We start from the raw sequence: 16666 nt of genomic DNA, 5'->3' as shown, positions 1-16666 counted from the left end.
CCCCCGCCCCCCCCCCCACCCCCCCCCCCCCCCCCCAGCTGACAGCTCAGCCGCCCGCAGTTTCCTGCCCGGCCGACAGGTCACCACTCCCCCCTTCTCCTGGCTGCCTCAGGCAGGGAATAAGGTAGAGATGGCCCTGATTCTAAGTAATGCGCAAGGGCACCACTACCAGGTATTCATTACCTTACACAGAGACCATAGAAAAACTTACTTGCATTCCCATTAACTAATGGCACCCAAAATGTGGCCAGGAAGGCGCAAGTTTTTTCTCTGCGTTTGCGCACGTTAAAATGGCACAAACGTAGAAGCCAAAAACACAGACCGCATGTCAATAAATTTGCTGCATGAGCTTTTCTGCCACGCTTGTCTCGTGTTCTGAACGCCATTGAATTCAATAGGCACGCGTGGTAAACGTGACGTGCATTCCCAAAACGCTGTGGTGTGAATGCAGCATTATTGCTGTTCCCTTTATTTTCATTCACAATCATTTTATTGAGTTTTTAGTTTTTTTGTGCAAAATACAAAGATGACAATATCAAGGCTTACAAGTCATGTGGTAAATAAAAAAAAAAAGAAAGAAAAGTAGCAAACATAACTAGTGCTGCGTAGAGCACAACAGAGCACAGTATTTAACCAACATATAAGATACAAAAATGTCATGAAAGACATCGTGTTAAGAACATTATATTACAAGCCCATTGAGTATGGATATTGAAGTAAAAAGGGGATCACACTGAAAGGACAATTGAGCGGTCTAATCCTCTAGCAAGGGAGGTCTGGGGGTCCGGATGTTCCCTTTATTTTCTAAAGGTAAGCATTTACCACAGCTAACTTTTTGTTTTCTTCACATTGCTTACTGAGAATTTAAGTAAAATATTCGATTTACACATTGTTATAACGTAATATTGGCAGTCAGCCATTCCAGTAAATTGTATGTAGATAATCTCTTTAGGAATGCCATGATATTGCATTACAATATAAGGAACTACCTGCTTGTTTTACACATTCTGAAATAAGAAATTGCCCCAGCAAAGGAGAACGCATACATAAACTGACAAATTTGCCTCTGGTCCAGGTGTGGTCACATGGCATGCTTTTGCTACTGGCTGGATGTGCCTCACAAGGCGAGATAAGGCAGTTCACTCAGGACGTACAGCCAAGAACAGAAAACTGTTTTTTAAAACCGGTGCTTTGTTTACATTACAAACAAAACCTTTTCACAAGGTAGTATAAAACCCCTTGGAAAAGGCAGAAAGATAATTTGTAATATGCTTTGTTTTAACTAAAGCTTGTTGAGAAACAAAGAATGAATCATTTTGTTACAAGGGACAAGTAAAAGGTAGCTGCCTGTGTACCCAATACTGCATTGAGGGTAGGAACGTTTATAACGATAGTATTAGTATAATATAGTTTGTACTCGCCGTAAAATCATTTTCTTGGAGTCCATTAAGGGACACAGGAATTGTGATACTGTCAGGTTATATTACCATCTACGGGCTGGCAATGAATGGGCGCTGGCAAACAAAACAATCTGTAGGCCAGTCCAGGATGACACCTCCTCTACATAACATGCCTCACACAGGCAGTAACTAGAGCATAATCATAAACACAGACAAGTCACTCAATAGACTCCAAAAAAAGGATTTTATGGCAAGTACAAAAATCCTTTCTGGTATACTGGGGACACAGGAAATCATATACAGTCCAAAAGCAGTCCAACTGAAGGGTGTACAAACAGCAACAACCATTAACAGGCCAAGCAAAATATATAACTGGGTTCTGCCTCCAACCCAACAGCTGTCTGAAAAAGAAATGCCCATATCTGCCACGGGATGAGGCCAAACCCCCTGCCTGATAAGGGAAACTGCCAACATGACCAGAGAGAGGACATGGGGATAACCAGATAAGAATGACTCAAAACAGAAGGGAGCACTGAACCAAGCAAGAAGCTGAACCACAGCAAATTCATGTTTGGGGAAGTAAAAACCCACAACCTCACATGGTCAACAAGGAAAGAGATCAAACCCCAAGTAGGAACAGGTACCAGATAAGGAACTTAAAAAAAATTGTCTTTTTCAGCTGTACTATCCGTGACCAGTGGCTAAGTAAACAGTTGGCGCCGGTGTAGTCGGCTGCCATCACGACTGCTCAATACTTTTCTCAATACTTTAAAATATCTTTACAATGGAGTGCATTAAGTACGATAGAGATGTTCTTATTTCTATCTGTACTCACGAATTGACGGGTTTTATTCCGGATCCAAGCTGGCCGAGTGAGATCCTGAGGGAGAACAAAGGACGTGACCCGAAGCGGCGGCCTCGAGGAAAACGAGCCGGGGTTAGGAACAGGCTGAGAGCCCGTGCACACCGCACACCTCTGCCAAGCATCTTGCTTGCCAACGTCCAGTCGCTGGAAAACAAGCTCGATGACATCAGGGCCAGGGTAAAGTTCCAGAGACACATTCATGTCGTGTAAGCATTTCACTGCATATCATACTTGTACGATTGTGTATGTGACAAATAAATCTATCTATCTATCCAAGTGCAAGTGACATCGTCATTATCAACAGCATAAAATGTTTGCTGTGACCCGCATGTTTCTTTAATGGTTATATTATTAGATATGCAGTGGTCAGTAGAAAACACAGTAATCAAGCAAGCATTACATAGTTTTAGCCTTTGCAGACATTTCAATGTTAATCCCACCATATGAAAGCTTTCACCTTACCTCAGTGAAAGCTTGAAATGGAACCGTTGTCTTAGACCACGGAAAGTAATAAATGATTCTCCATCAAAAGCTCGTGTGGTGACCATGCAGTATGGGGCTTCATATTCTCCAGGAGGACACTCGCAATGAAAACCACCAAGCAAAAGATTAACACACACTGCTCCATTTCGGCAAAGCCCAGCAGAACAACGAGCAGAACGCAAAGAGATCTCACAGTGTGGACCTGAAAAAAGATGACCAAATAAATTGATTTTGTAAGCTAGGGCATCAAACAGGGCAATCTATGTAAATATTTAATAGCTGGGGGGAAAACTATGGCTATACAAGTAAAAGAGGAAGCCAATTCCAAGCATCTGAACATTTGTTTCTGCTACATTAATAGTGTCTTGGAGAAACTTTTTGATATAGTGGACCTTCCATATCTGTATGTTGTAACTCCAACCAAGAGCAGGGTAGTATACATTCTGTAATCTACTTTATATAAACCTTAGAAAGACAATCATGGCACCAGAACGTTTCATATGATACAGGTACCTGCATAGCTCTTATTTATATAACCCATATACCCAAATCATTTTTTCTCTATTGTATTTCTCTATTCATTGTATTGAATACAATGGGATTTAGATGTTTGAGCGTTTTGTAGAGCGTTCGTCGAGCGTTGAACGCGCTACAAAACGTTCATTTGTGAGCCAGGCCTTATAGCATGGGCTGCAGAAAAAGAGATTGAGGACTCTGTGTCCTCAATCTCTTTTTCTGTTTTAAAAGGGAAATATCAGGGGTCTTTTTGGACCCCTAATATTTCCCCGAAGCCCCTGAAAGTAAAGTAAAAATATCTAATAAAAATGAATAAAAATAAAAAATAAAAATAAAATATAAAAAAAATGAAAAAAATATATAAAAAATAAATAAAATATTAAAAAATATTTGAAAAAGTTAGAATAAAAAACATTTTCGGTTTCGGACTGACATTTTTTTTCATTTTGGTTTTGAAATTTTCATTTCGGTGCACCTCTAATAAATACCAGAAATGATCACTATATTATACAGAAGATATACTCTAATATACACCTCTAATAAATACCAGAAATGATCACTATATTATACAGAAGATATACTGACCTGATGCTTAGTCCTGCAATACTGAGTCCCTCGGCATCCTCACATCTAATGCAGGTGAATGGACTGCATTAGAGGTGATGATGTCAGTAGGGCTTAGACCACCGAAGGCCGGGGAAGAAGAGGCTGTGGGGACCGGTCTAGCAGCCGGATGTGGCTGAGCATCAGGTAAGTATATATTTTTTTATTTTTATATTATTATTTTTTTGTTTGAGCCCCTAGACCAAAACAAGCAGTTTACCCTTGCAGTGCGGGGAATAAACCCACTGCAAGGGTTAACTTTATAGATGTCTGGAATTCCTCTTTAAGCATGTTCTAATAGCTTGAGCTCACCTGTATATTCTTCATTGCACTGACAGGTGTAACCACCTTCATGGCTGTGGCAAATGCCATGTTCTCCACAGGGCCCAGTGTAACACAGGTCTACCTCCGTTTCACAATAATCACCAGCAAAGCCTGTTGGGCATCGACAACGCAGCCCTCCTACAGGCAAAATCGGACGGAAGAGCAATGTATCAGAGGCTAAGAATGGAGCAGAACTGTCAAAGCGTAGAGCAGACACACACAGCATGTAATTGGGGCAGGGCTCCCTAAGGCATACATTGTCATCAAACGGCAACACCTTCTGTTGGGCCAATACAGCCAGCAAAGTGCGGTTCAAGTACAGCAGCTCACGCAAGATCTCAGAAGGCAAAAATGTTCCTTCCGGTCTTTGTACCTGGAAAGGATAAGAATGAATTACTGAGCGAAGAAAAGGGTTTTAAATTAGCATTATGAACAACAAGCAGAACAAGTGCATAAACCCTACAAATAAATGTCAATCTAATAACTTCAGTATGTAGACAAAAAGAAAGCGGTCCAGATGTTTACATATATTATACATCATTCTGGTTCAAATCCCAGCAAGGTCACTATCTACAAGGAGTTTGCATGTTCTCCCTGTGCTTGCGTGGGTTTCCTCCAGGTACTCTGGTTTCCTCTCACACTCCAAAGACGTGCTGGAAGGTTAATTGGCTCCCGTCTAAATTGGCCCTGTATGTGAGATAGGGACCTTAGATTGTAAGCTCGAGGGCAGGAACTGATGTGGATGTAAAGCGCTGCGTAAATTGTCGGCGCTATATAAATACCAGTGATAAATAATAGGGATGCAGGCAAAATGCCAAAAGTGCAATTTTCTGTCCAAAATAGTGGTGCATCTGTGATTTCCCTCCTCCCCGCTGGGCACTGCTCTGTGTACCAGCGAGGAGGAGAGAAACTGTCACAGGCGGGCGAGCGCTGCGAGAGGAGAGCGATGTGAGAGGCCGGCGTCTCTCCTCCCCGCTCCCCTGTCACAGATCGGGAGAGCAGTGTGGGCGGAGACAGCTTACAGTGCTGTCACAGCAGGCTGAGCTCTGCTCGTGCAGCCTCCAGTGACAGCGAGTCAGGAAGGAGAGTGAGTACAAACACTCAGCAATCAGTGATCGCTGAGTGTTTGTAAATAATTGAGGACATAGTATGGTTACTATATCCCCAATTATGAATGAATGGGAGTGATCTACATCACCTCCTGTTCATTCATGATTGTGGTTATAGTAACCATACTATGTCCTCATGTTAGGAATGCACAGGAACACTCAGAGGATTCCTGTTCATTTAGGCTGGGTTCACACCTAGGCGTATTGAATATGCGCATTTGTCGCGCAGTTCGCGTCGCGCGTTTTTACAGCGATCCGCGGTAAAAAAAACGCGCGCCGAACGCGCGTTTCCGTGGGCTACTTGGCTGTATCCCAATGGAAACGCGAGACCAAAACGCCCCAAAGAAGAACATGTACTTCTTTGGGCGTAGGCCGTTTTGTATCGCATTCGGACGGGCGGAAATACGGCAAGGTGTGAACCAGACCCATTGAATACAATGGGATTTAGATGTTTGAGCGTTTTGTAGAGCGTTCGTCGAGCGTTGAACGCGCTACAAAACGTTCATTTGTGAGCCAGGCCTTATAGCATGGGCTGCAGAAAAAGAGATTGAGGACTCTGTGTCCTCAATCTCTTTTTCTGTTTTAAAAGGGAAATATCAGGGGTCTTTTTGGACCCCTAATATTTCCCCGAAGCCCCTGAAAGTAAAGTAAAAATATCTAATAAAAATGAATAAAAATAAAAAATAAAAATAAAATATAAAAAAAATGAAAAAAATATATAAAAAATAAATAAAATATTAAAAAATATTTGAAAAAGTTAGAATAAAAAACATTTTCGGTTTCGGACTGACATTTTTTTTCATTTTGGTTTTGAAATTTTCATTTCGGTGCACCTCTAATAAATACCAGAAATGATCACTATATTATTAGAATATTTTCTGTAACATTTACTTAAAACTTACTTGTAATCTAGATTAAAATGTCAGAAAGCACACATCTACAAGGTATCATACTGTACAATCAATTTCAGTTACTGCTTATACCTAGTGCAGTTAAAACACATCTGTATGTTTTTAAAGTCCACCTTCCTTTTTCCCACGCAAGTAAAAGGCTCACTCCGCTCTCTCACTTGCCAAAAGCATATACTCTCCTTTTCTCGCTCCCCCTCCCTCTATTTGCACCAGTGACCATTGATACCAAGAAAGAAAGAGAGGAAATCCAAAATTTTAGAGCTGTCCCCAGAACAGGAGACAACTGTTTAGGATGGGAATTCCCCTCACTTTGAGAGATTTGTTCCAACGTCCTGTAACATTTCTAGGACAGGAAATGAAGGGACATTTCCTCAATGGTACACAGACAGAAAACAAAGAACCTGGCAGGGGTTTGAACCCTTCCTTACCCTACCCAAAACTGAACCAATAAAAAGTTTTGGCTGTAGATACACGCTAAGATAAAAAATGTAATACACATTTTTTTTTACACAAATGGGCTTGCTTTTGGTGATATTTTTTTCCCATCTATAGTCAAAACATTGTAACAAATCTAAAAAAAAGTGTTCTATTTTGACAAGTGTTAGTTTAAAACTAGTGTTCCCGTAGATAAAAATAGAAATTGTTAAATTAGATCTCCAGGATTTTCAAAAGTTAACCCTTGCAGTGGGGCTACCCTACACTGCAAGGGTTAACTGCTCATTTTGTTCTAGGGAACAGAATAAAGAGGTTATACTCACCTGATCCTCATAAATAAATTTAGTTGCTAGGAAATTGTATATAGTGTGCATCATGCAACCAACAGTTTTTTTAGTATGCATCAAGCCACTGGCAAAAAAAAGAAAATCGAGCACATATTATGTTCTTGATTTTTTTTGCTGGTGGCTTAAGAATACCGGTTGTTTGCATGCCAGATAATGGGAAGTTTACTGTACATGTTCCCTTGGAAAGGGGGAGCTTAATGAACTGTTTACTTTACCCTGCATGAGCAAAGGAAAGGTTCACCTTAATGTTGTTGCTATTATTATAATTTTTATTATTATACTTGCAGTTCTCAGCAAATGAATACTACCATGTAGTTCCCAACTATGGATGGCACATAGCTCCAATGTTAAGTTTCACGTTAAACTCTCCCACTATTATATAATGTTGTAAGTTGCATTAATTGTCCCATTTTCAATTCTCACACTCACCAAGAGACTGACATTCAGGATCTGTTCCTCTGTGGAAGAGCCCAATGTCAAAGCTGTAACATCAGAGTCATCCAAAATACTAAATACCACAACACCATGTGCAGGAACGCAGAGAACATAAGCCACCGAACGAATAAACAAAGGCAACATGGGAGAAAGGAACTGTTGTTGGGACATTCCACCAAGGCGCAAGGTGATGCTGTGAGAGAGCATTTCATCAGTAATAATAGCCACTTGGAGTGTACACTGTGCTGTGACACGATGGATTCCATCTAGAAAGAAAAGAAACCCAAAATAAGAAAAAGAAATGGAAGATCAGACACATTGAGCATTCATATATGTGATTATTACCTATAAGACACACAGACATCTTTTTATGATTCGTCACATAACCAATTGCAAGACCTTCTGGCTGTACTATATACATTGTATAGTTAGTAAACACTTTTGACAACTAAGGATGAACTAAATTCATCCACTAGTAGAGACAGTTAAAAGAGAAGTAAAGAGACGGAGTGGGACAGTTGCAGTGTCACACACCAGCTCTAGTATTGGGAAGACTATATTTTACTCTCCCCTAGGTGTGGACCCACCCAAAACACAAAAATACTAAAGGTTGAGAACAGCCAACATGTTTGGGGAGTGGAGAAGATAAGTTCTCTCAGGTCTGCATAACTCTTTGTAGAGATTTAGTACATCTCTGCAAAAATGCACATTTCTCCAAAAATGCTGTTTTTAAATAGGACAACGTGCATACATCTCACTCAACATTATATAAATCTATATAATGTTGAGTGAGATGTATGCACATTGTCATTGCTGAGCCTGAAGGGGACTCTGCGTGGCTCCAAAAGCACTTGTTGTGGTGACATGATGTTTCAATAAATGGACACTGTGGACAATGGTGATTTTGAAATGATTATGGGGTGCTAGCGACATCTATCTACAGCCATTGCAATATATGGCACTTCAACTCCCCCCCCGCAGCAGAATTTCTCAGGCCGAAATCAAAAATGGCTTTTTTGCTAATAATTGTATTGTAAGCACATGGCGCTTGAATAGCTTCAGCCAGGGAATGACAGCTGCCAGTGGCAAGATTCCGCAGACGGCAGCTGAATGTAAATGCAGCAGGTAGTGGGCTGGTGCAATAGCCAGCCTGCTATTGGCCAGTTCAAATTGCAATAGCCAATAGCAGGCTGGCTATTGCACCCGCCCACTGCTTGCTGTGCCCTCCTCCCAGCGTGGAGGAGAGAGCTAGGGGACCCAATCAACTAATCGATAATGAGAATAGTTGACAACAATTCTCATAATCGATTCGTTGGTTGCAGCCCTACATGTTTGCATCACAATTAATAAAAACAACAGCAAAACAAAATTCAAATGTGACAATGCAAGGTCAGCAAGGGGGAGGAGGCACCTTACATTTTAAATGCAAATCCACTGTAATCAATGTCATCATACACAACCAATTATTTCTACTTGTAGGCCATTGTTTCCCTTTCAATGGTAACTAATTTATCCTCATACTTAAAACTATATACTTCCTTGGTTACCTTTCTATGCACACACAAATCACCTATCCTGCTAGGATAAAATGGACTTTACATGGAAGTATCACGTCATACATTTTAACACTATGGATTTACATTTAGATCCCTAAATCCAAATATAACTCTCAATTTCCTAGAATAATAATACTAAAATAATAAAAATATTGCACTAAAACTCCACTTCTAAGCAACAAGGGGACTGTACTACTTGATATTTAAAATTAACATCTATGTCAGTGGTTCCCAACCTTTTTTCATCCAGGTACCCCTTAACAGTCCTTGTCCATAAACTGTACCCCCCATTGGGGGATACAGTACGGAGTGGGAACAGGACAGAGTAAGGGGTCGGGTTAATAATAATGAATGCGGCTCACACCAAAATGATTACCCTGGATCTGGGCCCAGCGGTGACACTACCGCCATAGCAGCACACATGACTGCTAAGGGGCCCTGGGCAGAGGGGGGCCTGGTCAGGAGCAGAAGAAAGGCTGTGCTTGCTTAGTGTCCTTCCGCAAATTCTGCTGAGGAAAAAGGGTTACATTGCATTCGGTAAAACTTCTTTGGTGTGGCATTGTACTAAACCTTAAAATAGCACTGCCACACCAGTGAAGCTGGGGAAAGAGGGGTTACAAATTATAACCACCTTTCCCTAGCTTTATTGATAAAGCAGTGTGAAGGCAGACATTGGGGAGGAGATCACTTTGCACTACACTGCAGAGGAGGCCCCATAGCGGCCCCTATAGCAGTAGTTCCTCCACTGGCCGGGGTATTACTACACACCCAGGAGTGCATGCTCCACCTCCGCCATTGCAGTTTTTTGTTTTTTTTGCATACCCTCTGGTATATCGTCCAAGGCTGGAAACCGCTGATCTAGATTAATCCATAACTAAGGTTGTACAGGGGCATACAAATGAAGCATTGCTTCATTGCCATGGAAAGGCATAAAATGATCATCTATCCAAAGTTAGACATAAATGAAAAACTTTCAACAAGCTTGTAAGTTTCTATGTCCTCAACCACCAGCAGCCTAAAGCTAAGCTCCAGACAAAGAACAACATACACAGAGGGAATACATACATCAGAGCTGTATTACTTGTTTGCTGAAATTAATTCAGCAAACATGAATTGCTGAAAATTACACAGCCCTGCCAGACAGCACAGCAAGCCTGGAGGCCTGACTTTTCTTTGCTGTGTTTAAGTAAAATAACTAGGACTCCTTCCCGGACCCCCAATTGACTGGATAGTGAATTAATGCAGTAGATGGATAACCTCCTCTCCTCATAGCAGCATATGAGCACAACTGACTGGCTATCTGTGAGGATTCTCCCTCTATAAGTTCTGCTGTATAAGAGACTGCAAAGCATTTTGTTTGAAAGCCCTTTGTGTACAGTATCACTAGCATGCAGATGGTATGCAAACACAGTGTTAGTTCTTTCAAGCAGCCAGTGGCCAGTTTAAAGTTTTTTTCCTTTTAGTTAACCCTTCTTTTTTTTTTGTAGCCTTTCCTTTCACTCTCTTAAAAGGCGAGAAGTCCCTGCTTAGGCAGTTGTCACAGGAACAGGTGTCTCCATGGAAACATTTCTCCTCATCCTATGCCAGGTGGCGGCTCTAAAATGTTAGATTTCCCATCACCTTTGTCCCCATGATAATGGCTATCAGGACAAATAAAGAGGGTAGTCCTTCTCAGCAGGGACTCACAGCAAAAAAAAAAAAGCATTACAGCGATTCTAACACTTCCCTATACAAAACGTCAAACAAAGGATTTGGCGGCTTGAGACGTCCTTTAATAATTAAAACTTAAAGCTTCGCTCCAGGTATACATTTATATGCATACTTATATTGGTCCAGATTGGCACAATGCAATCATGCATAATTTATATCTGGTCAGCACAAGGAAATTCTGTTAAACACTGCAATAGCCGGCTACTACAGTGCTTAACAGCAATCTTCCAGGTCCTGTACGGCTCTGCACTGAATGGCTGTGAAAATACAAAGTGGGGCGGGGGCATTTATTTAAACTGGAGCAGAAAGAAACTGGAGCAGTTGCCCATGGCAACCAGCTTCTCCCTTCAGTTTGGTCAGTTAAGATTTGAAAATGAAAGAGAGAAGCTGATTGGTTGCCATGGACAGCTGCTCCAGATTTTGTCTGCTCCAGTGTTGATAAATTCCCTTCTCAGTATCGAGGCTTCCTGTTCATTTATAACAGGGGCTGCAGAAAAAGAGACTGAGGGCTTTGATTGACCCCTAATATTTCCCCGAAGCCCCCAACAGTAAAGTTAAAAAAATATATATTTAATAACACTAAATAAAATATTTGAAAAATATGAAAACGTTAGAGAGAAAAAAGTTTCGGTTTTGGCCTGATTTTTTTATTTTCGGTTTCGTTTTTGAAAATTTAATTTCGGTGCACCTCTAGCTAATACTGTGTTTTACAGGATTCCAGTGGGCCAATCAGGAATAAAATATGGATATTTACATTGGACCAAGCTGAATAAAAATATACATAATTATTTATACCTGGACTTCTGCTTTATACAATGTAGCAGCTGAGTGGTGCGTAAAATTATTTCTTGCAATTTTATCAGAGTTTATATTTCATAAATGATTGCACAAATAATGCACTAAAAATGTCTATTTTAGCAGGTTTGTTATTGTTATATTGACAAACAGTTGTAATTTGTTATTGCAGTTTAGCATGTAGAATGGATGTGGCCTTTATTAACACTTAGACCTCATTTACACTGGCGCGCATATACGCGTATTGTACCGTATCCAGCATATGCCAAAAAATGGCTCCATACACATAGCTGCGTATGGATATGTATATTTGCGTAGCGTAAAAACAGAATGGAACCGAGATGCGTCCATGCAGCGTATTTCTGCATATTTTGCGCGTGTACGCAAGTACAGTTTATTCAAATTTCGATTACGAATGATGCATTCTGGGATTGCATATAGCGCACGCATATACGCGTATACATACGCGTATATACGTAATATACAATTTTCCTCCTGCGTTGTGTGTGAATGAGGCCTTACAACTCGATTCAGAATTCTGTTGAACATAATTCTACAAGGTGGACGAAAACTGAAGTTGAAAATAAATGACCTTGGTAAAAGACGTCTAAGCGGCAAATATGTCTTTCTACAAAGGAAAAATATTTGTTCATCCATACTTTTTAGAAAACAGTCACCATCCTCCCCACCCATGAACCTTCAGGTCTGGTTACCAGGCAGGATTTCACTATACAATACAACTATTTGCCCTGCCCCCAACAGGTGTCAACAGACCGGCTGGAATAATGTGCCTTTTAACTTAGAGAAAGAAAAAAAAAAAAGGTTGCTCAATTCATTACACTAAAGGTGTGCACACGCAGAAATACATTCCAGTGCGTGATAAGGAACAGTGAAGTATTACGTACAGAAAAACAAATACAGAAATGATAAGTGCTTGAGTACCTTGGGATGTAATATTCCCATGTGTGTACAGTACATACCCTGCAGAAAAAAACCTATCGTAGGGGCCTGGCTGTGAACCTTTTTGATTTGACAATTTCTTGCTTCAACAGTTTGGCAGAATTTACCGCCATTTTCTAAAGTACTTGTAAAAAAGGAAGGTACAGACAAATTAGAATGGGAAAGGGGACCCTGAAAGTTTAAATATAAAATCGGATCATTTTTTTATGAGTTGAGATTAAAAACTGACAATAGAAAACTTAAAAAATATATACTTTTTTCCCACCCATCCTTCCCTGAAGCTTCAGCCTCCAATCTTGGTTGTGCCTGCACAGTTGATCCACAGGCATCTATGCAGCTGTCTCTTGAATGTATCCTGTACTGTGAATAGTTTCACGTATTGGGCTTGGTGCAGCCCCACTGTCAGGGGTGTCCCTGGACCTATTTGCCACCTGAGACCATATGGTGGGTGTTCGGCATCCCTCCCTGAACAGTGACGCCACTACTTGCAATGAGCTGGGTGGGACGCCGGCAATAATGTCCCGCTTAGCTCCTACACTAATTGTCAGGAGCTGGGGGGGATGCTGGCCAGAGTGTCACAGGGTGCTAAGAGCTCTTAGCAACCTGGGACGCTCTGGCCAGAAATGGCCCCCACGTGACCCGATTAGATGCGCCTCAGGTAACCACCTCAGGCTGCCACATTATGCAGACGGCCCTGCCCACTGCTAACCCTGCTGCCTTAGATGGGGATCAGCCACTATAGCTCCTAATGTTCAATGGATCCTCATTGCCTTTCTCAGTAATTAATTGCAGATTGATCAAGTAGGGAATTATTTTACACACTGCACACTAGAAAGTCAGAATGAAGTCAAAGTTAGTAATCTGTATACTGAGCCTTCTAGGCCATTGACTCAGACAGTACTAAAGCCATTGAATCTGAATCGGAACCAGGGAACTGGTTATTTCAAAATTGAAAAGTCATGTTGGTCTCCAAGCTATCTCACTACAGATTTTCTATAAAGGAAACCTGTATTAAATCTGAACTCCAGCTATACAAATGTATATGTACAGTAAACTCCCTATTATCAGGCACACATGGGGATCAGTAGGTGCTGGATAACTGTAGTTTCTGGTTGCTTGAGAGTTATTAGCAACTCTCAAGGAACCACCCCTCCACGGCGCCAAGCAGTCCCACTGAATGTAAGCAGCTGGGAGTAATAGCCAGACTGATATTGGCTATTTCATATTGCAATCCTGTTAGTTTTTTCTTCATTTTATCTTCATCATGAACTCAAGTAGACACCCAGAGTAGCTTAGGAACCTATTCATATGAGAAAAATGTAAATTCCAGAGATAGTAACTGGATCTCCAGGTAATGTGAAACAAGTACTTCACCGACACACTAGTTTTGTGGTAGAATTTTCAAATGCTGCAGGGCAACAAAAATCAGCAAGTAGGGGATAGAATGGACACTTTGCTTAGCGAAGTAAGCAATGTATTTTGCCCAGCTAAAAAGTAACATTCTGGCAGGTTTTCATGATTTCTGACCTGCAGGTGTGATGGAAGCAAAAAAAATTAAAAAAAATCAGAACAGTGAAATTATAGCCTTTCAAACCTGCAACTAATGTCAGAGTTAGGAACATTTTCTAGTGTGGGTTACTTGAATCAGTGGAATTGTTCTAATCAGCAGTTCTCAAATATGCTGTTACACAGTTGTAGAAATATGACACAATGCATAGCCACGGTTGATATTTATATTCATGGGAATTGAGAATTTATATAGTTTATTTTCCTGAAGCCATTTGTTCATTGGTATTAGTATAGCTGGTTTAATATACTGCCATCTTGTGGTCACTTTGGTAATTGCTCCACACATTTTCTGTGTTCCCTCCCATTTATGATGTATTTTCCCCTACTTCTTGAAGGAATCTTTCTGGTGTCATGGCTGCCTATAGCAGGGCCAAATGTAATATGCTCGCTTGGAAACATTATCATCTTTGACCTGCAAAGACCATCTGTTCAATCATCTATTGCATCCTGTTATCTGCTGTAACAAACCTGCTACATTCAATAAAGAACTTCGTGGATGAAAAAGTATTTGGTGAGTTCAGCTATGTGACAAGGATTATCCGCAGTGATTATATCTGCTTGTACAGGCCAGGCATAGAGGTCTCAGCAAGGGATAAATCGCTAATACAACAATCGGAGTCAGCATATCAAAACTATTTTAAGCCGACCTGTCATTGTCACCCTACACAATGGCACTCATTTGGAACCAAATCCCTCTGTACCTCTTTCCTCCTCAGATGTCCCCTTCTATGGTCTGATCTACAGATATCTATGATTTAAGTACCAAAGGTATTATTCTGCACTAAAAACTTTATCTTACATCTTATTTTGTTTGCTATTTTGAAAGGCCAGTATAGGGAAAAAGTAATGGTGAAAAAAAATGGGGGTTTAACCAATCATTTCGGGCATATAAATAGTTGACATAACTAGGGGGTTGACAGGGGTGCCTCCATTGACCACATATAATGTGCTAAAAGGTGCCCCTCTTTCTCATCTCAGAAAGTTGGGAGTCCATACCCATGTTTATTTGGCTGGTCCTGGCTCAGAAGCATGCACAGACTCCATGTTACAACCAGAGAAGAGGGAGTCAGCTGCAAAATGGAAGTTCTCCCCAGCATGTGAAGATTTGAAGATTTAAAAGAAAGTGCCGCAAAGAGAAGGGAAACTACCATGGATTATAGTAAGTCACACATTACAGCATTGTTTTATTTAATAACATCTGAGAGTTTAATGTCACCTTAACTACAATGTACCTTATTCGTATATCACTCAGCTGAAGATCATCAAATCATCTCTTTATTGGTGCTGACACTGTCCTTCCTTCTGGAGGGTGGCTACTTTTATTCTCCATGGTACTTGCGTGTGTTGTAAAGTAGACACCACTTCAAGCTCACTCCCGTGATGGACTACAACCTCACGTTTAGTTTACGGATTTGTACTGCGATTGCAGTCCATCACGGGAGTGAGCTTGGAGCGGTGGTTACTTTACAACACACACAGGGGCCATGGAGACCAAAAGTAGCCTCCCTCCAGAAGGAAGGACAGTGTCAGCACCAATTCAGAGATGATTTGAGGACTTAGGCCTGGTTCACACCTGGGCGTTTTACAGCGCGTTCCTACGCTCTGTAAAACGCTCAACATGTGAAAACCAATGATTGCCTATAGGCATGGTTCCCACCTGGGCGTTTTACAGCGCGTAGGAACGCGCTGCAAAACGCCCAAAGAAGTATAGGAGCTTCTTTGGGGCGTATTTGCCGCGCGGATCCATTGGGATACAGCCAGGTAGCCCTCGGAAACGCGCGGCATGAAACGCACGACAAACTCGCATATTCGATACGCCTAGGCGTGAACCCAGCCTTAGAGCCGAGTAATGCACTAATAAGATACATTTTTGTTAGTAGTTAAAGGTACTGTAACAAGGACACTCGACTGTAGTCAGTAAATGCAAGTAAAACATAGTTTAATAAGGGCAAACACAAATTGTCTCTTTCCATCAACCGGTGTAGACTTCCCCTGTCATTTCATGCACTTCTCATTATAATCAGCTTTCTTCAGCATATACAGTCCTTAGTATTGCTCAGTAGCTTTCCTCAGCTCCAAACCTCTCAGCACACCTCTGTGTGATACTCATACTGCTCTCCCAGTAGTGTGTCCAACAGGTTCCTTGGGTCACCGACCTTCCTGACCTCTCCCCTCGTGGGCACTCACACTGCTCCCCCAGCAGTGCGTCCAACAGTTACCGACCTTCCTGACCTCTCCCAGCCCCCCCTGGCTGTTCCATATGCGTCCAGCACGCACCTGAGTCTGAGTCACACACACGACTCCAACACAACTCCCCCTGAACACTGGGCTGGCTTCCTAATGAGGCTGCTCTCAGCCACCTGATCAGCCCAAGCTGGTCATTGGTAACACCTGGCCCCAGGACTGGAGATCTCATCCCACCCAGAGCTCTAAGAAATCTCCAGAGCTCCAGATCCCTATTACAATTCTGAAAACCTGGAAGAATTTGAAAGGCCAGGTTCTTCCTTATAAAATGGTTTACTCTCTGGACCCTCTCAGCTTCTCTGGCTGAGAGTCCTTGGTGCCATAGTTGCCAAACTACACCGTGGCGTTGGCTTACACTGCCACAGTACTTAAATGCATTTTTAAGATTTAACTCCTGAGTTTAG

The 16666-nt window shown here is 41.5% G+C and overlaps 1 protein-coding gene across 3 annotated transcripts in view; it reads right to left on the bottom strand.

The window, feature by feature from the left end:
* Positions 1–16666, bottom strand: part of CELSR2 (cadherin EGF LAG seven-pass G-type receptor 2) — an 80745-nt gene that overhangs the window by 47344 nt on the left and 16735 nt on the right. For all 3 annotated transcript variants that reach the window (XM_018576816.1, XM_018576817.1, XM_018576820.1), the window contains exons 2-4: positions 7423–7694; positions 4180–4564; positions 2728–2950 (exon numbers count right to left, since the gene is read on the bottom strand). In XM_018576816.1, coding sequence (XP_018432318.1) covers positions 2728–2950; positions 4180–4564; positions 7423–7694 — 880 coding nt within the window. The remainder of the gene's footprint in view (positions 1–2727; positions 2951–4179; positions 4565–7422; positions 7695–16666) is intronic.

The sequence above is a fragment of the Nanorana parkeri genome, unplaced genomic scaffold (assembly GCF_000935625.1).
Source record: "Nanorana parkeri isolate BGI_ZX_2015 unplaced genomic scaffold, ASM93562v1 scaffold77, whole genome shotgun sequence".
Taxonomy (NCBI): Eukaryota; Metazoa; Chordata; class Amphibia; order Anura; family Dicroglossidae; genus Nanorana; species Nanorana parkeri.
This window is presented reverse-complemented; position numbering and strand designations above follow the sequence as displayed.